This window comes from Petromyzon marinus, chromosome 20 (assembly GCF_048934315.1).
Source record: "Petromyzon marinus isolate PM22_M1 ecotype Great Lakes invasive population chromosome 20, UKy_Petmar_22M1.pri1.0, whole genome shotgun sequence".
NCBI lineage: Eukaryota > Metazoa > Chordata > Hyperoartia > Petromyzontiformes > Petromyzontidae > Petromyzon > Petromyzon marinus.
The window spans coordinates 257,780-281,468 of NC_133686.1; the positions used below are offsets into that span (position 1 = coordinate 257,780).

The 23,689-nt window shown below is 55.4% G+C and overlaps 2 protein-coding genes across 11 annotated transcripts in view; one reads left to right on the plus strand and one right to left on the minus strand.

Annotated features, from left to right (window-relative positions):
* TRIM71 (tripartite motif containing 71) overlaps positions 1-7,111 on the plus strand; it is a 25,889-nt gene extending 18,778 nt beyond the window's left edge. Inside the window, exons 6-7 of the mRNA XM_032957827.2 lie at positions 13-113; positions 227-7,111. Coding sequence (XP_032813718.1) covers positions 13-113; positions 227-949 — 824 coding nt within the window. The 3' untranslated portion in view covers positions 950-7,111. The remainder of the gene's footprint in view (positions 1-12; positions 114-226) is intronic.
* The window catches only part of AOAH (acyloxyacyl hydrolase), a 24,246-nt gene continuing 6,126 nt past the window's right edge, over positions 5,570-23,689 (minus strand). For 7 of the 10 annotated variants that reach the window (XR_012942294.1, XR_012942292.1, XR_012942291.1 and 4 more), the window contains exons 6-15: positions 23,432-23,491; positions 23,228-23,298; positions 22,815-22,875; positions 22,613-22,683; positions 22,010-22,058; positions 21,505-21,553; positions 21,046-21,140; positions 19,644-19,744; positions 15,666-19,270; positions 15,368-15,439 (exon numbers count right to left, since the gene is read on the minus strand). Coding sequence is in view for 3 of the 10 variants with exons in the window: in XM_076068208.1 (XP_075924323.1) it covers positions 9,272-9,397; positions 10,191-10,267; positions 11,378-11,474; positions 13,774-13,833; positions 14,192-14,250; positions 15,089-15,261; positions 15,368-15,439; positions 15,666-15,702; positions 19,188-19,270; positions 19,644-19,744; positions 21,046-21,140; positions 21,505-21,553; positions 22,010-22,058; positions 22,613-22,683; positions 22,815-22,875; positions 23,228-23,298; positions 23,432-23,491 (1,341 nt within the window). In the remaining 7 variants the exon portion in view is untranslated. Of the gene's footprint in view, positions 9,398-10,190; positions 10,498-11,377; positions 11,475-13,773; positions 13,834-14,191; positions 14,251-15,088; positions 15,262-15,367; positions 15,440-15,665; positions 19,271-19,643; positions 19,745-21,045; positions 21,141-21,504; positions 21,554-22,009; positions 22,059-22,612; positions 22,684-22,814; positions 22,876-23,227; positions 23,299-23,431; positions 23,492-23,689 lie in introns of those variants that run through there. The other 3 variants (XM_076068208.1, XM_076068210.1, XM_076068209.1) reach the window with 3 other exon arrangements.

A 23,689-nucleotide genomic window follows, 5' to 3' on the forward strand; every position in this document is an offset into this window, starting at 1 on the left:
CGTATGCTGTAGGTGGCGGCACGGGGGATGGTCAGCTGTGTCGTCCGTGGGGGGTGTGCGTGGACAGCGAGGGTCGTGTGATTGTCGCCGACAGGAGCAATGACCGCATCCAGGTACGGCCCCAGCAGTCCCGGCATGGCTACGCCGCATTGCTTCGAATCGTGCCCGATCTGTGCCGAACGCGCGTGCGGCAAAATGATCGCGGAACCCTGTCACGCGTTTGCAGGTGTTCGGTCCCAGCGGAGGTTTCCTCTTCAAGTTTGGCGCCCACGGTTCCCACCCCGGCCAGTTCGACCGCCCGGCGGGCGTGGCCTGGGACCCGGGCCGGGGCGGCCGCATCGTGGTGTCGGACAAGGACAACCACCGCGTGCAGATCTTCTCCGGCGAAGGTCGCGTGCTCTCCACGTTCGGCGAGCGCGGTAGTGAGAGCGGTCAGTTCTGCTACCCGTGGGACGTGGCGGTGAGCCCTGGCGACGGCCTCATCCTCGTATCCGACACGCGCAACCACCGCGTGCAGCTCTTCTCGCCCGACGGCGCCTTTGTCAACAAGTACGGTTTCGAGGGTGCGCTTTGGAAGCACTTTGACTCGCCACGCGGCGTTGCCTTCGACGCCGAGGGCCGCCTCCTCGTCACCGACTTCAACAACCACCGGCTGCTGGTGGTGCGGCCCGACTGCCGCTCGGCACGCTTCCTGGGCGGCTCCGGCTCAGGGCCCGGCCAGTTCCTGCGGCCGCAGGGCGTGGCCGTGGACCCCGAAGGCCGCATCGCCGTGGCCGACTCGAGAAACCACCGCGTGCAGGTGTTCGAGCCGGACGGCGCCTTCCTGTGCCAGTTCGGAGCGCCGGGCGGCGGGCCCGGTCAGATGGACCGGCCGTCGGGCGTGGCCGTCACTCCCGAGGGCCTCATAGTGGTTGTCGACTTCGGGAACAATCGCGTGGTGGTGTACTAGGCCGGCGGGTGCGTCGGCCAGCGGGGTGCCTCGCTCGCAAAGCAAACCCGCGTGGTTGGCGGTGTCTGCCGTGACCGCCTTCACGACACGGTCGGCCTGTCACTCAAATTGCACACGGTACACGGGCGTACGTGGAGCATGCACGGCATAGACAAAGGGGGATTCATCAGAGACGCAGTTTTACTCTCTCGGCGAATTCAATTAAATTATGAATATTGTGAACAAACGGGGCAGTAATACTGCTCGCGTTTCCTAATTCTCTTAACGGACACGGAATTTTCTCAGAAAACGACGCTTTATACATCCTTGAATTGAATCCGATTGACCGTGTTTACGTTTAGCGAAGGGTCACTGAAGTGCCTGCTTGTGTGAGGCTCGGCGGCCTGGTATCGTAAAAGCACAAGCGGCCGTGCAGTGCCGCCCCATGGGTTTTGCTTTGCAGCCGCAGGCGTCGGCATCGGGGGTCGATGCGCGGGGTGCACGGTCCGCGCGGCGCGCTCTCTCTCCCTCTCCTCGCTCGAGGTTTTCGTGTCCCGTCCGTGCGGCAGTCTGAGAAGACGAACTTGGCCCCCGTTACACGCGCGGGCGTTTAAAGTCGCTTGTGTTAGAAAGCCCAGAGCTTAGAGCTGTCCATTTTCACTCTCCGTGTTGGCGACACAAAGGCTGCCGTGTTTCAAATCAGCACTTTGAGGCCACCGAGCGGTGGCGAGCGGACTCGCAGGGAACGCCGCACCGGGGCGGCCGACCGTTCCGCCCGGACGCCCACGACGTGGTGTCTCGTGGCTATCGTCGGCGCCCTCGCGACGACAGCGGCGACGCTACCCGACAAACGAGACGCGAGTAGGGTAAACGAGTGATAGGAGCTCGCTCACTCGCTCGGTAAACTGCGACCCCTCCGGGTGGCCACAACACGGCTGGCACCACGCCGTTGGTACATCCCTGGTGCCCTGTGATTCCAGGCGAACCTTGGCGATAGTGTGCACCAGGTGCCAGGGCTTGATTTCAGCTATCCGGCGCGTCCGTGTCTGCGATTCGGAGAGTATTCATTGAGAAATCAAGCCCTGTCCGGTGTTAACGTGTCCCCTGGTGTTCCTTGTACCCGCGTGTACCCGGCGTCCATGCGAGCCCCGCGCCCACGAGTACCCGGGGTGGTTTTCCGGTGTCCGTGTGTTCAGGCCAACGCCATTTGCACAGAAATTTAATTTAAAAAAAAAACCTCTAAATGTTCACTGAATGTATGATGAAAACCACACACAAGGTCCCTCAGGGAAAGAGTTCTGTCCGAGACAGTAGGAAGGAATCGTTGGCATCACATGCAAGCTACCTCAGCTGACCAAAGAGAGCGTGCGGCGCGCATGCGTGGCAGAGCGACGCGCGCACGCCCCCCCCTCCCCCGCATGCACGCACTGCCATCGCGGCGCACAGCGACACGTCGTTGGCGCCCGGCGCTAGCAGGCCGCTCGTGTCCCCGTGAGCCATCCACTAGAGATCTATCTACCTCACTTTTCTGTTGCCTCATCAGCCTGTCAGTGCTTTACGAGCGCTTCACGGTTTATTTTGTCTCAGTGTGTCTCCGCGTGCGGTCACGTACTCGGCTTTTGCGTTTATCTCAGTCAAGGCTAGCGGGATCGTGACATTACACGACAAGACCGGGCACGACTTGTCTTTTCGTTGTTTTCAAAGTGGGATTGCTGCGTGTAAAGACACAGAAAGCTCCCTCTTGTAAAACCGATCGCCTTTTGCAATAATATTTCGCTGTTTACTCTCAATAATGATGCAGCCCAGCTTGGTTAGTCTTTATGAAACTTGAATTTCCATTCATAGAGCCTTGACGTGTGCACTGGAGCTGCCCGGGGCCACCGCGGCTCCAGGGGCAGGGTGGGGCCAGGGTGGAGCCAGGGTGGAGCAGGGTGGAGCCAGGGTGAGCCCCGCTCTGAACCCATCCACTCTCCTCACCTCTGCCGGGCCGTTTGTCCACGACAGATAGCTTTAATATGCTCACCCCTAACCTTCCCGCTAGCTTTAGTCTGAAATATATATTTTATTTCCCAAGGCTGCATTATCTTCCATTTTCTGCCTTGCTGATTGTGTTCTTTAGTTGCCAAGGGATGGGACGAGGCTGGGCAGCCCCCGCGGTGGTGGCGAGGGTTGGGTGAGAATGTACGCGGCGCTGCGCTCGCGTTGGGACCGTTTGAGCTACCTCGCCGTGAGCAGCAGCAACAGCACAGACATTGGAGACGACAGTGTCGCTGTATTTATCTCTTATTTATCTCGCTGTACCTCAAACACTGTCGATCGCTCGCAGACTACTGACCTTATTTATACCCTACACGCGACGCGCGGAAGCCGTGGCCGTGCTGGCTGGCAGGGCTCGGCCGATGACGGTGGGGGGGGGTAGCGGTGGCGCCACGGGTGTAACCGCTCCGCCAGGCCCCGACGTCGTTCACCGTCGGCTTGAAGCCGCGCAGCCGCCACCTTGCGCGAGCGCCGCTCGTTCCCACACCGCGGCGTTAAAACCACTTCGTGCTTAACCGTCGTGTATGCCAGCATGGGTCGTACCGACATGTTTATAGAGCTACAGGATTGTACAGTTAGTAGTAGCTAGACTGGCCGATTGCAGAAACAATTCGAGTGGAGTGTCCCCTCGGTTTGGCATTGATGGTGGAAGTTTCGCATGAAAAACACTTAATGCAACCGGCCGCTCGTCTTTTGAAAGCTGTTTTGTTTTACCTCAAAGCGCCCTCAGTGCGGCACCGTCTCACTGAACCCACGTCCATGGGCTTGTCTCCGTGCCAGCCACGGGGCTGAGCAGCCGCCATCGATGATCTACCTCCGTCGCCCTCCTCCCGCGCCGCCCCGGAGAGCCTCGGGTGCTGTCCGTTCAGAACCGGTCTCTGCCTTAAACTCTCCCCGCCGGCCTCGCCGCTCGCTCGCTCGCTCGCTCGCCGCTACCCGCCCCTCGGCCGCGCACGTTCGTTGCCGCGTTCCCGGGACACGTTTTACGACTTCCCGTTCGCGGTGGTGTACGGTAACACCGGCCTTGTTCCGCCATTTCCTTGAATGTCGACCGCTCGACTCTCTCAACCGTGGAATCGACAGCCGTGAGTTATTTGGCTGTGCCCGCATTGTTGCCGTTTGCGGGCAACTCTCTCTGTCGGTTGGATCGTAGCGCCGCCATGGTGGGTGCGCCCCAGCACCTGGCGGGCGGCGTTTACAGTCGAAGCGGTTGTTGCGTCACAGCCCAATTTCACTTTCGTAGCCGCCTCCGCGGCACGTAGCGCTGGCGGGGTGTCCCGCGTCATGCCACGTGCAGTATTTATAGTGGGCATTCACGGGGAGGAGCGGGGGGCCCTGAGTGTACCCCCCCCCGCCCCCCGCTTGTCACGCTCAGGGCAGTCAAACCAGGGTCGGGCGCTATCGCCCTCGCCCCCGCGTGCCAGCCTCGTCGCCACCCCCCACCCCCCCCAAAGCGGCGCCTTTGGCACCGCCACCAATCCACCTACCTCATCTGTTCTGCGTCATCCTCGCCTCATTCCACCCTCTACCTCACGGTGAACACACGTGGAAATGCGAACAGTGATTGCACAGCATGGCGAAATCACGTCCTGTTGTCGTCACCCACTGTGTTGCACCATAATCAATTCGTGTTTTTGTACGCCACATTCCGCAGGCCCTGGTGTGTACTGCTTGTTCTGTGGGGCCCTGTAGTTCTACCGTGTTCTACAGGAACCCTGTGGGTATTGCAGGGCCCTCTGGTTGTAATGTGAGCCCCTGTCTGTACTGTGTGTGTGTACTGTGGGCCCCTGCGTGTACTGTGTGTGTACTGTGGGCCATGTGTGTGTACTGTGGAGTCCTGCAGTCCTGTCCCACGTACTCTCACTGACCAGCGGTGAATTTTGTCGGTCTCAATGTCCCCGCTGTAAACTGTACCCGCTGGAAACTGTACCCGAGTGCCGTGGCCGGTTTCCTGGGTCGGAGGAAAAGACGACACTCACTCTCGGTTGCGCCCCTTAGTTACGTCACATCCCCGGTGGGGCGCTCCGACCTTCGGTGACGGTCGCGGGCCCGGCGGCCATGACCCGAGGTCGCTACCCGGCCGGACCGCGACGTCCCCGCGACCTCGAACCAAAAGTGCGGCCGGACTCTGTGGCCGTGAGCGCGGACCGTTACAGATTCACGAAAGCTGGCCTCGAGCGCAAACTCTGCGAGGTTCGAGGGCACACGCGGTGCCGGTGTTTGGAAACCAGCGATTAATCAGCTGCAGCGTCCGTGGCCAGGAGCCGAGTAGATTTGTCAGCGCTGGCGGCCACTGACCATGAAAGTCGTGCTCAGAGCTTTACCAAGCGCTCACCAAAAACCTTAGCGAGAGGAGCATGGCTGGTTTGGCGTTTGGTGTGTCAAGTCTGGTTGGATCGTGCTGCGCATGGACAGGGGCTTTGGCTTTGTGCCACCGCCGTGTGGCAATGGAGACTGGCCGACGTTTGCTCCGATGGTCGCAGCTTTTGCCGTGTGAGGAGTAAATTCTTTTCGATGGATTAATTTGTTATTTGTTAAGTTCGTTTTTAAGCACAAGAATAATACAATAATGTAACTATATATATCAACACAGACCTCTCTGGAAATGTGCTGGTCCAAGACCCACATGTTTTCTGATCAACAGAAGTCACAGCGTGCGTTGCTGTTAAAGGCATTTCTCAAGTCTGTTAAAACAGAAAATAACCCAAAACGTCTCAGGTAAAAAAAAAACCCGCAAGCTTGGGATCTGCGTGATTTGCAGAACACGTAAAACGTTTCTCAAAAAAAATTATTTGGTTTCTTCCGACAAGTGTTCTGCTCTAAAACCATTTTGGGATGATGAATGTATTGTGGGTGTACAGCCAGGGAATTTATAGGTAGGTGAAGATAATTATCATAGCCTTGACTGTAAAGGTAGATTAATGTGCAGTGATTTTCAGTCCCCTCGGTTCTGTGTATCAAGTAGACGTGTAGCAGGTAGGCGTTTATTTAATGGGAATAATCCGTCCGTATTACACGAGTCCGTGGTCTCCTTCGTGTCCAGCGCATGTCTTCATATGTGGTGTCCTCTTGCGAGACGCGTAGCTCCCCGCGAGAGACGGGCCGTGACGCAGGCCCTTCGAGACTAACCTCACAAGCATTGTAAATGCTGTCATGATCGTTTGCGGTCGGTAAACTCGCGGCTCCGAGTCTCGCGCCCGTGCCCACGTGCGAGTCTCCCGCGCTGCCAGATCGTTACGCGGTGCCCGGCGGTTCGCGTTGACGGCAGCGGAGCCGGCGCCGTGGAGTTCGCCGCGGCACCGGTGCTTGCGGCGTGATCGCCAGCGCGGCTTGGTGGAGCGGAACCCTGTGATTGTAGCGACCGCAGTGACCCGGGGGGCTGGGAACTCGGTTATTTCACTCGTAAGACTGGTAACGCGTGTTTTGGAATAGAAATAACAAAGAACTAAAGCGATGAGATTTACAATGAAACTAATCATAAAATATGGCTTTAAAATGCGACAGTGTCTGAAAAATTTAGCTCTAAACTTTTAAATAAAAAGGGTACGTACGTAACGTGAATCCACGGTAAACATATGAGCAGCCTTACAACTATAACGCAGTACAGGGGGAGCAGTGGCCATGGGGAGGTCCACGTGGAACCACAGGGTCGGTGAGCCTCGTGACAAGCCGAGAGCCAGCTCCTCCACACTGCGCAAGCAGCGTCCCCTGGCACAGCTCCCACTAAACCCCAACCCTGAACCCCCAATAAATGACTTCCCCAACCTGAACCCTAATACCTGAACTCTCCCAACCCCACCCGTTCTTGACACCCCTTCGTTCTTGACACCCCCTCAATGTTGAACCCTGAATCTCCAATCAAGAACCCTGCCAACTGTATCCGAGAATCAATGAACCCCCAAATGCTGAACTCCAAGCCCTGCACCTCACAGTCCCCACCCCTGACCTCACCCTGTGGGTCAGCGCGTGTGTGTGGGGCTGTGTCTGGGCGTTACCCACGTGTGGCAGTATCATAGCAAGGAGTTTTCTCTGAAGCCACTTTGCGCAGCATGAAGTATATTCTCTCCATGGTTTTCTGTACACATTTGGTGCAATTTAGTCCTGTACAAATAATCCTTTTATAATAAATTGCTGCTGTAATCATAACCAACGGTGTGTTGTATTGTACTTATCGTGCACCTCTACATACATTTGAAATATACACCTGTGATGGGTTGGGAGCCAGGATGTGCGCGAGGGACAGCCCAGCGCAAGCCGGTGAGGCGCGACGTGACACGGACACAATGGCCACCCTGACCTCCATCCATCCCTGCTCAACCTCCCTCCACCTTCTCTACCTTCCCCCTCTCTATTCCGTACGCATCCAATTTAGCAGAAGTTAGACGCTCCCTTTACAGCCTCCCACCCCATCTAATCACACCAGGAGGAAACGGCCCCCCTCTTTCTTGGAAGTGGTCGTTAGCGGTTCTGCATTTACGGTTTCTGCGTTAACGGCCGCGTGGGACGGGGGCGGTGCTGGGGGCTGGGTTCAAAGTGCTGCTGTTAATGGCCCGCGACCTCTGCCCGTCGTGAACCGCACGGCATTCCTCGCATAGTTCGCATTTGCCCGGAGAGGCCTCACCCTGCGTTTGAGGACACATCTGCCGGGCAGTCGTTTTCACGTCTGTGTTTTGCAGTGGCGGTGCCGAGCGTGCCGGCGTTGGGCGGCGAGGCCAACGCATGGAAGTGGCCGCAACACGGCGGTGGGACACTGTGTCACCGCCGGCTCCAACGGACACGAATTTAATTATTTGATAAACTAATTTACCCGGACGATCCCTCGAGATGGAACATTTTGTTCGCAAGAGGCCTGCTTCTTTCGTCGGACCCGTGCTCAGATTCAAGAAATGCTCCGACTCTTAAGCTGTCATAAAAAGACAATGCTGTTTGATGTTGGCCGCTTGACGTTTTGGGGCTGCGTTCGGCAATCTAGAAAGGGTTGGGGGGCCCAGGCCCCCTTGGGTGTCAGGAGAAATACTTTTAATCCAAAGAACACGGTCGCTGCTAATCGGCGTTGGTGTGGCACCCACGGGCACGGCGATGGCGCTCTGTTGGCCGCATCCACAATCACGCCTGCGGACGAGGGGACCACTTGGGTGCTGTTTGGGGTCGCCCTACATTCAGCGATTGCCTTGCAGCGCTGTTCTTCAGCGCAGTCGCATCTTTGCCGCTGCCGCTGCTGCCGGGGCAGGGGACCCCTGGCTCCCCCGGGGTATCGGGATTTTCTCCTGCCGGCAATTTTCAAATTTGGCTAAAATGTTGCCGAGCATGTTTGACGGCGTAAAAACACGCATTTCAATTATCCGTGATCTCTCCGGCCACAAGGTTACACGACCCGTTGACCGGTTTGCACAAAGTTGACAGCAGCCCAGCTGGGAGGATGGACACACGGCAGCCATGACAGTGATGCTCGAGGAGTACCAGCGTCTCACTTGTAAGCGTCCCTCAAGGCGTCGTACACACGGGCCGTGCATGTCCAGGGTGGCAGAGAAGGGAGATGCCGAGATGCTGAACAGCGAGCGAAGGCGCTCTCTGGAAACGGTCATGGGTAGCGGTGAAACCTGAAATCTTTGACCGTGAACGGAGACGGCAGTTGGCAGGGGGGACGGGGGCCGCGAAGGGAGCTGAAAACGACCGTACTTCTTCCGGCGTCGTTCTCGGTAATCGTTCCGATGATGCCAGCTTCCGGGCGGTGCAAAAGCAGAAAATGCTGACGGCCTCATACTGGCGCATCCCGATGACGGCCGTAGGCTGCAATACCTCGCTGCCTTCCTCGTGGGGTTGAGTAAATGCCCTTTTCTGTCCCACCAGGTCATCCTTGTAAATGAGACTCATCCCAGTCTCTTGAGTTATCACCTGGTCACACAAATTAACTTAACTTGCACCGGCTGATGTATAGGCTTTCTTGGCCAATCATGGTGAACTAAGAGAATCACACGAGAGGTTAAACCAATGAAATAATTATCAGTGATCAGTTATACCAATGACACTAAGCTCAGAACAGGAGGCATGCTGTCATCATGTGGGCCACTTCCTGATCCTATTTGAAATGTAAGGCTTACTGATAGTTATTAAAATGTATAAATCAATCTCAGCCAAGGATAGCCGCCCTCCTTTTGTGAGGCCGCGTGGGAGTAAACCCCGATTGCTTGGGGTTCCAGGGTGGCTCCACGTGAGGTCACTGATCGTGGAATTCAGAGATCGTGAATCGCGTGCAGCTCCACCGCGCCCCGGCCTCCTGGAGCAACCGCGTTGGCTCATGCGGGCTCAGTGGCCACCCTGGTCGCCAAACACGCGGGTGATGTCGACGTGAGGATTCTCGGGGCCCAGGACGTCGGGCCAGCGCTGCATGACCTCGTCCCACAGGATGCCGGCCATCAGCGCCAGGGCCGTCTGCGAGACACGGACACAAACCCGGCACAAGTGCGTTGCCCTTGCAGCGTGCACGCTCTCGGTGCACGCGGGGACGTGTGCACACCGCATACGTGTACACTCAGGCTCTGGGTACTCTGAGAATGTGCAATATGCATACTGTACATGTGCACGCAGAGCACCGGTGCACGCGTACTCTCAATAAGCACCCTGCACACAATCTCCGTACAAGTGCTCTTGGGGCATACGCTCAGGGAAAATTACTTTCAGATGAACTCGCCCCTGTAATAGGTATTTCGAGTTTCCACCACTTCCTCAGGGCTATAAAGAAGAGATGAGTTTCGCATTGAATGCTCATTTGAGCAGCAAATCACTGGCACTTATTTAACACAACTACATACACACACCCGTGTGTGCGTGCGTACACACAAAACAGTGCAACAGCAACAACTGCCGTTGGCCACTCAGTGGTGATTACGTTATCACAGCACTTGTGCCAGGCGAGGTGCACTTTGAGGCTGTCACGTGAAGTGTCGAAAGCTCGCTGCTGGTAAGAGGGTCACGGGACAGACCCAGGTGCTAGGAGTTAACTGATGTGCCAGGCTATGTGCAAGAGGTCATGGGTTGAGCGCCTGAGAAGACTGCCAGTTGTACACCACCTGTGCTCCCCCTCACAGCACGTGGCCTTCAACAGACTGTTGGGGACGGTGCTGTAAGGGAGCGCCTCTTAAGGAGGCCGGCACGGCACACACGAAGGGCGGCTCTCCAGCACGCACCGCGCGCCCTCTCGGCTCGCGTGCGCTGCTGCCCCCACCTGGTCGGGGTGGAATCCGTCGACGGGCTCGATGAGCTGCCAGGCCTCCCCGCCCCTCCGCGCCCATTCCTCGGCCACTGCCAGAGATCGGCACCGGGCGTTAAGGGGCGCGGACGCTCAGCGGGGTCGGGGCAAAGGTCTCAATCGGGCCGGGCCTTCGCCCGGTAAACCGGTCTCAGGAGCTGGGTCGTCGCACGCACGTGGCCACCTCGACAGACGAGGCACGTCTGGGGTCCCCACGCCACAGCCCAGCCCTGGCGCCACAGGGAGACGCTGCCGCGAGCCCACCACAACAACGACGACGGGGCTGTTGTTGTTGTGGGCTCGCGGCCGTGCCAGTGTTAACGGCGTCGCAAGCAGGTGCATGGGGATGGAAGCAAGGGGGGGCATGGATCGGGGTTAGTTCGGATCAGATCTGGGGTTATGTTTGGGACATAGTTGTGGTTTTGAATAGGGTTAGGATTTTGTTTATGGATTGGATTGAGTTAGATAAGGAAGAGTGTTGGACATAGATAGGGTTCGGGATACTCTGTAGGTAAGGGATGGAGCTAGGATTATGGATAATTTTGAGAAGAGGGTTAAAGATAGGATTACGGTTGGAGTGAGAGGTTCAGTATGGATTTAGGGATCAATGTTCGGGTTGAGATGGGGATAAGGTTGAGGTTATGGTTCAGCTTAGGGGTTCGTGTTGGGCTTTAAAGTTAGGGTTACTGATTGGCTGTGGCGCTAGATTTTTCTAAGCAGCAGGGATTCACACGACAGCGCCGCATGGCTTAGCGGCCACGACAGGGGCCCCGCGGCCCCACCAACGCTCCCCTTCCATTAAACATCGTGGCCGAATCCCCCAATTCCCACGAGGACAGCTTCAGCAGTAAAGCTCAAGCCACGCAAGGGGCAATAACGGCCCTCGCGTACGTAAGCCTCTCAAACCGGCGACCCGAGTTCGGTTCCCGCTCATGGCCAACACCAGTGACATTTATCTGCACCGATCCTGGGTCTCCCCTTGGTCGACTTCGCCTCAAATAAGTATCTGATGTGGCGTATAAACATTCGAACTGGGGAGACAAAGGCGGCCGGGCATGGTGCTGGCCACCCACCCCCTCGTGTATCTTGCCGGCCTTCATAAGTGCTCACTCAAAGCAAAAATATGTTAAGCCTCTACGAGGGATCTTTGTCTTTGTGCTCACTCTTGGATAGTGGGTACTCCACGTAGTGAGTGTCGAAGTTGCTGAAGTTGTGAGTTGCGGCAATCTTCTCCAACACCGACGACAGCTGCTGCGCTCTCTGACAGCAGCGACGGTCAGATCACAGCACAACATTTTAGGCATTACATAGCCCAGTAGGACAGCACGACATGACATAGCCCAGTAGGACAGCACAACACAACATTACATAGCCCAGTAGGACAACACAACATTACATAGCCCAGCAAGACAGCACAACATTACATAGCCCAGCAAGACAGCACAACATTACATAGTCCAGTAGTATAGCACAACATTACATAGCCCAGTAGGACAGCATTACACAACATTACATAGCCCAGCAAGACAGCACAACACAACATTACATATCCCAGTAGGACAGTACAACACAATATTACATAGCCCAGTAGGACAGCACAACATTACATAGCCCAGTAGCATAGCACAACATTACATAGCCCAGCAAGACAGCATAACACAACATGACATAGCCCAGCAATACAGCACAACATGACATAGCCCAGCAAGACAGCACAACACGTCATTATCTTCTTTGGTTCTTTCGGTAAAGTCACGTAGAATGAGAATAAAATAATAAATTGATAAAATAAAATAACGCAATAATATTCTCACGACGTTTCAGCCACAACACAAGCGGCCTTCATCAGGTGAAGGGACGAGACTGTCTGGAGGACAGCGCTGGAGCGCTTCTCATTCTACGTGATTTTACCGAAAGAACCAAAGAAGATGAATCCTTGCAGTCACGAAAGCTTTAAATCGAAACACGTCAGTAGGACAGCACAACATTACATAGCCCAGTAGGACAGCACAACACAACATTACATAGCCCAGCAAGACAGCACAACACAACATTACATAGCCCAGTAGGACAGCACAACACAACATTACATAGCCCAGCAAGACAGCACAACACGACATTACATAGCCCAGCAAGACAGCACAACACAACATTACGTAGCCCAGAAAGACAGCACAACACGACATTACATAGTCCAGCAATACAGCACAACACGACATTACATAGCCCAGCAAGACAGCACAACACAACATTACATAGCCCAGCAAGACAGCACAATACGACATTACATAGCCCAGCAAGACAGCACAACACAACATTACATAGCCCAGCAAGACAGCACAACATAACACGACATTACATAGCCAGCAAGACAGCACAACACGACATTACATAGCCCAGCAAGACAACACAACATCACATAGCCCAGCAAAACAGCACAACACGACATTACATAGTCCAGCAAGACAACACAACACGACATTACATAGTCCAGCAAGACAACACAACACAACATTACATTGCCCAGTAGGACACCACAACACAACATTACATAGCCCAGCAAGACAGCACAACATCACAAAGCCCAGCAAGACAGCACAACACAACATCACATAGCCCAGCAAGACAACACAACACGACATTACATAGCCCAGCAAGACAACACAACATTACATAGCCCAGCAAGACAGCACAAAACAACATTAAATAGCCCAGCAAGACAACACAACACGACGTTACATAGCCAGCAAGACAGCACAACACGACATTACATAGCCCAGCAAGACAGCACAACACGACATTACATAGCCCAGCAAGACAGCACAACACAACATTACATAGCCCAGCAAGACAGCACAACACGACATTACGTAGCCCAGCAAGACAGCACAACACAACATTACATAGCCCAGCAAGACAACACAACACGACGTTACATAGCCCAGCAAGACCGCACAACACGACATTACATAGTCCAGCAAGACAGCACAACACGACATTACATAGCCCAGCAAGACAGCACAACACAACATTACATAACCCAGCAAGACAGCACAACACAACATTACATAGCCCAGCAAGACAGCACAACACGACATTACATAGCCCAGTAGGACAGCACAACACAACATTACATAGCCCAGCAAGACAGCACAACACAACATTACATAGCCCAGCAAGACAGGACAACATTACATAGCCCAGCAAGACAGCACAATACGACATTACATAGCCCAGCAAGACAACACAATACGACATTACATAGCCCAGCAAGACAGCACAATACGACATTGCACAACATCGCTTGCTGACTCGGGCACCTTCCTGTGCAGTCTGTACATTCTCAACCTGTTCTGCACGCACACACACTGTCACCGGTATTAGCTACGTAACCCAATGCTGAAACATCACCTGCAACCTACTCAATTGGGGTTGCACACAGCAGCAACATCGGCCGCTTGACAAGACTCTCCTGAAGGAGTCTGGAGACTCGGCGAGGCTTTGTAACGACGACGAGTTCATGGTTGTGAGCGGTGCGGTCGCCGTGCGTGGCGCTCACCTCGGATGTGGCGTCACGCAGGGACGCGTTGGCGCTCATCCACCCGGCACAGGGGCTGAGCTGCACCCAGCACACGGCGGAGGAGGCGGCGTCACCACTCGTGCACGGCTCCCCCCCCCCACGGCGCCCCCCCCCCCCCCACATTGCCTCCCCCCACATTGCCCCCCCCCACATTGCCCCCCCCACATTGCCCCCCCCCCCACATTGCCCCCCCCACATTGCCCCCCCATATTGCCCCCCCACATTGCCCCCCCCACATTGCCCCCCCCACATTGCCCCCCCCACATTGCCCCCCCCACATTGCCCCCCCCACATTGCCCCCCCCACATTGCCCCCCCCACATTGCCCCCCCCACGCCGAAATTAACGAGAATGCAAACGCCCCGCGTAGGCCGTGCGGCTGCCCGCATGACGCTCACCTGCAGGCAGTCGAGGAAGGCGAAGACATCGGCGTAGGTGACGTCGCCGTTCCACAGCCCTGCACGGGGACGCGGAGCCACATCAGGGTTGGCCGACACCGGAAAACAGTACACTACCACCGCCACCACTATCAGCACCACCACCGCCACCACCGCCCTCATCACAACGACCACCGCCGCCACCACCGCCACCACTGTCATCACCGCCGCCACCATCAGCACCACAACCACAACGACCACCACCGCCACCACCGCCATCACCACAACGACCACCACCACAACGACCACCACCATCACCACAACGACCACCACCATCAGCACCAACACCACTGTCATCCCCACTACCACTGTCATCACCACAACGACCACCACCACCGCCACCACCGTCATCACCACAACGACCACCACCATAAGCACCAACACCACTGTCATCACCACTACCACCACCACTACCACCGTTATCACCACAACGACCACCACCATCAGCACCAACACCACTGTCATCACCACAACCGCCAGCACCACCACCACTGTCATCACTACTGCCGCCACTACCATCACCACCACCGTCATCACCACCACCACCACTGCCGCCGCCGCAGTGACCGCACACCATATCTAAGGGGACTTGGATCAATCAGCTACGGGGGGGGGGGGGTGATGGCACTTGAATTATAATTCCCCGATGGTGCAGGGGGCAGCACCTACGAGTTCTAGGCACAGCACCTATGAGATGTAAAGGGCAGCACCCACAGTAGTGGCATAGCTATCGAGAGTACAGGCGGTGCCACTGCCCCGGGGCCCGTTGCCCGTGGGGGGGGACGCGCTCCAGGCTGCGACAAAGGGCGGCGCTCGGGGTCCCGGGCCAAGCGCCGCCGACCGTGCGACGGCACTCGCCGACGGGGTGCAGGCGGCCGTGCAGGTGGTCCCACAGGAAGCGGCCGTCGGCCAGGCCGGTGAGGAGGACGTGGCTGCCGGGCGGCAGGGCCTTGTTGAGGGCCGCGAGGGCAGCCAGGGCGTTCTCTCGCATCTTCTCCGGCGTCGTCATCTCGGCCACCGTGTCCCGGGCGCTGCTCACGCACGCACGCACGCGGTGGTTACTCACGCACGGAGGTAACAGTCTTGAGCAATGCAGCTGCTTGAGGAGGGGGGGACGGAGCGGGGAGGGAGCCTCACTTGTTGCAGACGTCGTTGCCGATGAACGAGTAGACGAGGAGGGCCGGGTGGTCGCTCTCGTTCCGGGAGAAGCTGCGAGGAGAGAAGCAGCGCCCGTGAGGTCACACCACTACCATCATCGTCAACACCACCATCATCGCCACCATCCCTATCTCCATCACAATGACCATCATCTCCATAGAAACCAACAGTGAAGCTACATTTTTGCAGTGATGGCTCCTCCAGTGCAGCACAAAATTGCCAGCTCCTCATGAACCCAGACCCTCAATTACCCCAGCTCCCCGGTGAATCCCCTCACCTCGTCAGGGAGTCCTTGACGGTGGAGGACGCGGCTCCTGCACTCGACACACCACGGGGATCACGCGGGGGTCACGCGGGGGTCATGCGGGCGTCACACGGGGGTCACATGGGGGTCACGCAGGAGTCAGGCGCATTGCGTCTCCGCTACGGCGAGCCGGGGCCCGCTCGCCCGCTAGGCCCCGGCGAGCCGGGGTGGCCTTGGGTCGGGTGTAACGGGCCAGGACGTGGCCACGGGACGGCCTGGCCCCACCAGGGACCCAGAGTGCTCTCCTCGGCTCTCGCGTTCGCGCCGCGTTAAACCGGTGCTGCGTTGGTCCGATCGGCGCCCTCACTGCCCGGAAAACGGTTGTCCGCACTATGGGGGGCGCTGCCCCCCGCGGTGCCGGTGGCTGCAAGGCAGAGCAAGAGGGTCAGCGCGGCCTCACGACCTGGCCACCGAGTGGCCGCGAAGTTTGTAAATCGCAACAGCACGAAGACGTGAGAGTGACACTGTGAGAGTGACACCGTGAGAGTGACACAAACTGTGATGGTGACACTGTAATAGTGACACTGTGATAGTGACACTGTGATAGTGACACCGTGAGAGTGACACCGTGAGAGTGACACCGTGATAGTGACACTGTGATAGTGACACCGTGAGAGTAACACCGTGATAGTGACACTGTGAGAGTGACACTGTGATAGTGACACTGTGAGAGTGACACTGTGAGAGTGACACTGTGAGAGTGACACCGTGATAGTGACACTGCGAGAGTGACACTGTGATAGTGACACTGTGAGAGTGACACTGTGATAGTGACACTGTCAGAGTGACACCGTGATAGTGACACCGTGAGAGTGACACTGTAATAGTGACACTGTCAGAGTGACACTGTGATAGTGACACTGTGAGAGTGACATTGTGATAGTGACACTGCGAGAGTGACACTGTGAGAATGACACTGTGATAGTGACACTGTGATAGTGACACTGTCAGAGTGACACTGTGATAGTGACACTGCGAGGGTGACACTGTGAGAATGACACTGCGAGAGTGACACTGTGAGAGTGACACTGTGATAGTGACACTATGAGAGTGACACTGTGATAGTGACACTGTGATAGTGACACCGTGAGAGTGACACTGTAATAGTGACACTGTCAGAGTGACACTGTGATAGTGACACTGTGAGAGTGACATTGTGATAGTGACACTGCGAGAGTGACACTGTGAGAATGACACTGTGATAGTGACACTGTGATAGTGACACTGCGAGAGTGACACTGCGAGAGTGACACTGCGATAGTGACACTGCGATAGTGGCACTGTGAGAGTGACACCGTGAGAGTGACACTGTAATAGTGACACTGTCAGAGTGACACTGTGATAGTGACACTGTGAGAGTGACACTGTGATAGTGACACTGCGAGAGTGACACTGTGAGAGTGACACTGTGATAGTGACACTATGAGAGTGACACTGTGATAGTGACACTGTGATAGTGACACTGTGAGGGTGACACTGCGAGAGTGACACTGTAATAGTGACACTGCGATAGTGACACTGCGATAGTGGCACTGTGAGAGTGACACCGTGAGAGTGACACTGTAATAGTGACACTGTCAGAGTGACACTGTGATAGTGACACTGTGAGAGTGACACTGTGATAGTGACACTGCGAGAGTGACACTGTGAGAATGACACTGTGAGAGTGACACTGTGAGAGTGACACTGTGAGAGTGACACTGTGATAGTGACCTTGCGATAGTGACACTGTGAGAGTGACACTGTGAGAGTGACACTGTAATAGTGACACTGCGAGAGTGACACTGCGAGAGTGACACTGCGAGAGTGACACCGTGATAGTGACATTGTGAGAGTGACACTGTGATAGTGACACTGTGAGAGTGACACTGCGATAGTGACACTGTGAGAGTGACACTGTGAGAGTGACACTGTGAGAGTGACACTGCGATAGTGACACTGTGAGAGTGACACTGCGATAGTGACACTGCGAGAGTGACATTGTGAGAGTGACACTGTGATAGTGACACTGTGAGAGTGACACTGCGATAGTGACACTGCGAGAGTGACATTGTGAGAGTGACACTGATAGTGACACTGTGAGAGTGACACTGCGATAGTGACACTGCGAGAGTGACACTGTAATAGTGACACTGTGATAGTGACACTGTGAGAGTGACACTGCGAGAGTGACACTGTAATAGTGACACTGCGATAGTGACACTGCGAGAGTGACACCGTGAGAGTGACACAGACTGTGGTGGTGACACTGACACTGCGATGGTGACACTGACACAGCGAGAGTGACACTGTGATAGTGACACTGTGATAGTGACACTGTGATAGTGACACTGCGAGAGTGACACTGTGAGAGTGACACTGTGATAGTGACCCTGCGATAGTGACACTGTGAGAGTGACACTGTGAGAGTGACACTGTGATAGTGACACTGCGAGAGTGACACTGCGAGAGTGATACTGCGAGAGTGACACTGTGATAGTGACATTGTGAGAGTGACACTGTGATAGTGACACTGTGAGAGTGACACTGCGATAGTGACACTGTGAGAGTGACACTGTGAGAGTGACACTGTGAGAGTGACACTGCGATAGTGACACTGCGAGAGTGACATTGTGAGAGTGACACTGTGATAGTGACACTGTGAGAGTGACACTGCGATAGTGACACTGCGAGAGTGACACTGTAATAGTGACACTGTGATAGTGACACTGTGAGAGTGACACTGCGAGAGTGACACTGTAATAGTGACACTGCGATAGTGACACTGCGACAGTGACACCGTGAGAGTGACACAGACTGTGGTGGTGACACTGACACTGCGATGGTGACACTGACACAGCGAGAGTGACACCGTGAGAGTGACACAGACTGTGGTGGTGACACTGACACTGCGATGGTGACACTGACACAGCGAGAGTGACACTGTGATAGTGACACTGTGATAGTGACACTGCGAGAGTGACACTGTGAGAGTGACACTGTGAGAGTGACACTGAGAGTGACACTGTGATAGTGACACTGTAATAGTGACACTGCGATAGTGACACTGTGAGAGTGACACTGTGAGAGTGACACTGAGAGTGACACTGCGATAGTGACACTGCGAGAGTGACATTGTGAGAGTGACACTGTGATAGTGACACTGTGAGAGTGACACTGCGATAGTGACACTGCGAGAGTAACACTGTAATAGTGACACTGTGATAGTGACACTGTGAGAGTGACACTGCGAGAGTGACACTGCAATAGTGACACTGCGATAGTGACACTGCGAGAGTGACACCGTGAGAGTGACACAGACTGTGGTGGTGACACTGACACTGCGATGGTGACACTGACACAGCGAGAGTGACACTGATAGTGACACTGTGATAGTGACACTGCGAGAGTGACACAGACTGTGGTGGTGACACTGACACTGCGGTGGTGACACTGACACAGTGAGAGTGACACTGTGACATTGGCTCCTCCACCCCATATGTGACACACACTGACCGTTCACCGCAAGGTTCTGGAGGTCTCTGTGGTTGCACCGGTTCCTCTCCCTCAGCCGCAGGTACAACGAGTCCGTGTGGGACCTGGTACGGCGCACGCCGTGACGAGGGCCCGCTGTTAGCCGTGCCACTGCGACTTGTCGCGTCAGCTCACGTGACCCTGTCGTGACCCTGTCGTGCCGTGCCGCGTTGTGTTGCGTTGTGTCTTCACGTTGCGTTGTCACGGTGTGTTCAATTATGTTGTGGTGAGTCGCGCTGTGTTGAGTTGCGCTTTGTGACATTGTGTCAAGTCACACAACGTTGTGGCTTGTATTTTGGTGAGTTATAGTGTTGTTGTGTTAAGTCTCGTGTTATTGTGTTGTATTGCCGTATTGCCGTATTGCGTTGAGTCAGGTTCTGTTGCTCTGTTGACTAGTGGCGCGTTGCCGCGTTCATTCGTGTCGTGTTGACGTCTCACGTGATGGAGGCCCAGCTGGAGTTCATGAAGCCTGTGAAGGCCGAGAGCTGTGGCCAGTCCAGCTCGTTAGCGAGGGCAACGGGGAGGTTTGAGAACGCCTCCTGCACACGGACACGGGGACTCGGTCAGCCTCACAGTGTCACAATCTCACAGTGTCACAATCTCACAGTGTCACAATCTCACAGTGTCACGGTGTCACAATCTCACAGTGTCACAATCTCAGTGTCACAATCTCACAGTGTCACCCAGTGTCACGGTGTCACAATCTCACAGTGTCACAATCTCACAGTGTCACAATCTCACAGTGTCACAGTGTCACAATCTCAATGTCACAATCTCACAGTGTCACAGTGTCACCCATTGTCACCCAGTGTCACGGTGTCACAATCTCTCATTCACAATCTCAGTGTCACAATCTCACTGTCACAATCTCACAGTGTCACCCAGTGTCACGGTGTCACAATCTCACAGTGTCACAATCTCACAGTGTCACAGTGTCACAATCTCAGTGTCACAGTGTCACAATCTCAGTCACAATCTCACCTTGTCACAGTGTCACAATCTCAGTGTCACAATCTCACAGTGTCACGGTGTCACAATCTCACAGTGTCACAATCTCACAGTGTCACGGTGTCACAATCTCACAGTGTCACGGTGTCACAATCTCACAGTGTCACAATCTCACAGTGTCACAATCTCACAGTGGCACAGTGTCACAATCTCAGTGTTACAATCTCACAGTGGCACAATATCACAATCTCACAGTGTCACAATCTCACAGTGTCACGGTGTCACAATCTCACAGTGTCACAATCTCACAGTGTCACGGTGTCACAATTTCACTGTCACAATCTCACAGTGTCACAGTGTCACAATCTCACAGTGTCACAATCTCACAGTGTCACCCAGTGTCACGATGTCACAATATCACAGTGTCACGGTGTCACAATCTCAGTGTCACCCAGTGTCACAGTATCACAATCTCACAGTGTCACGGTGTCACAATCTCACAAGTGTCACGGTGTCACAATCTCAGTGTCACAATCTCACAGTGTCACAATCTCACAATGTCACCCAGTGTCACGGTGTAACAATCTCACAGTGTCACAATCTCACAGTGTCACAGTGTCGCCCAGTGTCTCAATTTCACAGTGTCACCCAGTGTTACAGTGTCACAATCTCTGTCTCAATTTCACCGCCTCACGTTACTCAGTCTCACAGCCTCAGGCTACAGTGCGATGTGGTGGTGGTGCTGGTTGAGATGATGATAAGAAGATGCTGTTTGCGGGTCACGATGGTGATGGTGACATGGATGACGATGGTGTTACTGGCCGTGGTGGTCATAATAGCGATGGTGGTGACGTGAAGGGTGACGTGGTTGCTGCTGAAGATGAAGTCTCACGGGAGAGAGGAGTTCCCCGGTCATCCACGCGGCAGGGATGTGGAAATGGGCTCCGGCCGAGTCCCCCAGGAGCACGAGGCCACGCGGGCGAGAATCTGGGGTGAGGGGCAGCATCGGCCACGCTCACCACTGCTCACTCCCCGCCACCACTCACTACGCTGGCCACGCCCACTCGCCGCCGTCTCGCCACAACGTTCCTCACCTCCACTCACCATCACTCTCACCATGCGGTCATCAATCTTGCTCACAAGCACGCACCACACTCACTGCTCACATCACACTCACGACACCCTCACCACCACGCTGACACGTGCCATACGAAAGAAGAAGATAACAGCTCAAACCCTGAGCCCCGCGCTGTCCCGATGGTGCTCGCATTCGGTCGGAGTCAAGGTCTGAGGCAAGGTTTGGGGTCAGGCTAGGGGCTCAGGTCAAGGGTGAGGCGCGGACGCTCCTCACTTTCGCAGAACTTCTTCTCGTAAGCGACGCCGTCTGCCGGGTCCACTCCCTGTGCCCCGCACATAAAGACAAAGATCCCCCGTATAACCTTACAGACTGTTGGGGCAAGTGCTGTTAGCGAGCCGGCACGGCACACAGAGGGGTGGGTGGTCAGCACCACGCCCGTCCGCCTTTGTCTCCTCAGTGGCGATGTTTACACACCGCATCAAGTAATCATTTCAGGCTGATTCCAGGATCAGTTTAGATTAGCGTCACTGTTATTGGTGACGAGGGTGACGTGAATTAAGGTCGCCGGGTTTATAGGGCAGTGAGCTCACTACTGTGCCAACACTCCCCACATTACGACACTCATTGTCCACCCAGAGTTGTTACTGCCTACTGGGGTGAGGGTGAGTGATGGTGAGGATGGTGATGGTGAGTGAGGATGGAGTATTGGTGATGGCAAGTGAGAGCCATGAGGGTAAGTGCGGTGAGTGAGGGTGATGCGAGGGCTGATCCTCCTCACCCAGATGCCGTTGCAGTTCGAGTCCTCGAACGCATCCTGGTTTCTTGGCCTGAAACAAGATGGAGAGTGAGAAAGGTGAGGATGAGATACGGGGTGTGAGACACGGGAGGTGAAACTCTGGCCATCAAAATGTGACAAGGTATTGGGAGGGCGTGGTAAGGGGCCATCCATTTAGTAGGCACGCAAAAAATCTGTCAAACTTGACGCCTCCCCCCCCTCCCTGTACGCACGCGGACTTTTTACCCCCCCCCCCCCCACCTGCGTAGGTTCGCCTGACGCACCCCCCCCCCCCTGTTTCCTATAGAACGGCCGATATTTAATCCACGCAGAAACGATCAAGGATTAATAATTAATACTAATGTGTTTAAGCAAACAGATAGTCCACCGCCGGACTATCTAACTCAATTGAAGGCCAATGTAGACAAATTATTATCGAAGCTTCACCCCCCCCCCCCCCGTTTCCTAAGCATACATTGACAGTAGACCCCCCATACGCAAGCGAACACATTTGAGTTAACTCCCCCTCCATGCGTACGTACTCGATGGATGTCCCCTAGTAAGGTGAAGGTGGAGGGTGACGAGGTGGAGTGAGATGGTATGCACCTGCGGCCGGGATGCACGTCTGCGCTGCGGTCCGCACAGTCCCTTCCGCGCCAGTGCGAGCCGCGGAACACCTGGGGGGGGGGGGGGGGAGCAGCCGGGATACAGCCAGCGTGGGTGTCTGCTGAGCAGCTGTGCGCATTCCACGATGATGACGACGACGATGTTAACGATGTTGACGATGATGTTTGTTCAGGACACTCACAGGGACGGTGCTGAAGAGGTCCCCATCACCATCTTGAGCTGGGATGTGATGAGACCAGGACCTGCGTGAAATACATCATCGGCCATGATCTATCCTTGCGGACTCACGGCGTCATGACCCCCAAACTCGCCACCCAGACACAAGACGCCAATTTCGTAGTCCCGTCTAATTGACACCACGCGCATCTCATGAACACGACACATCTAACGCAACCAATCAACGCAAGAGCTACTTAACACCACGATCCGATACAGTGACGGCACTGGTAACTTTTCACAACGTAGTCACTCATTTTGGTCAGCACCTGCACATTGGGGGAGTGGGTGAGTGGGCGGAGTGACCTGCAGTGCGGTGGTGGTCGCAGTGTGAGAGCGAGTGGACGTTGTTCAGGAGTTGAGATCTCTTGCGCGTACCTCTGAATGAGCTCGCAGAGATCTCGGATCTTGGGGAGGGCGCAGATTCCCGACAGCTCCAGGAATTTATCCTGAGGGCGACGCGGGGTCAGGGCATCACGAGGCAGCCTCGCTGACCCGGGCTCCAGAACAGGAGCATGCGTGGCTCAGCGACCCAACGACCCGGTTAATAACCCCCCAATGACGCCGACCCAGGTCTCTTACCGGCACGGAGGAGCTGAGCGCCAGACGTCTCGCCGCCTCCACGGCCTTGTGCAGGCCCCCCTGCATTCACGGCGGGTAGGGGGACACGGGTCACCGTGAGACAACGGGAGCGGCTCTGTGTCCCACTCACGCGGGCACTGCCGTGTGTTTAGTTTGCTGTCCTTCCCCCGCACCTCCGATCATCATACATACAGCGGTGCTCGTCTCCTGTTTACATCGCCGAGCCAGCGGTAGGGATTCCACATTCCCATGGTGGGG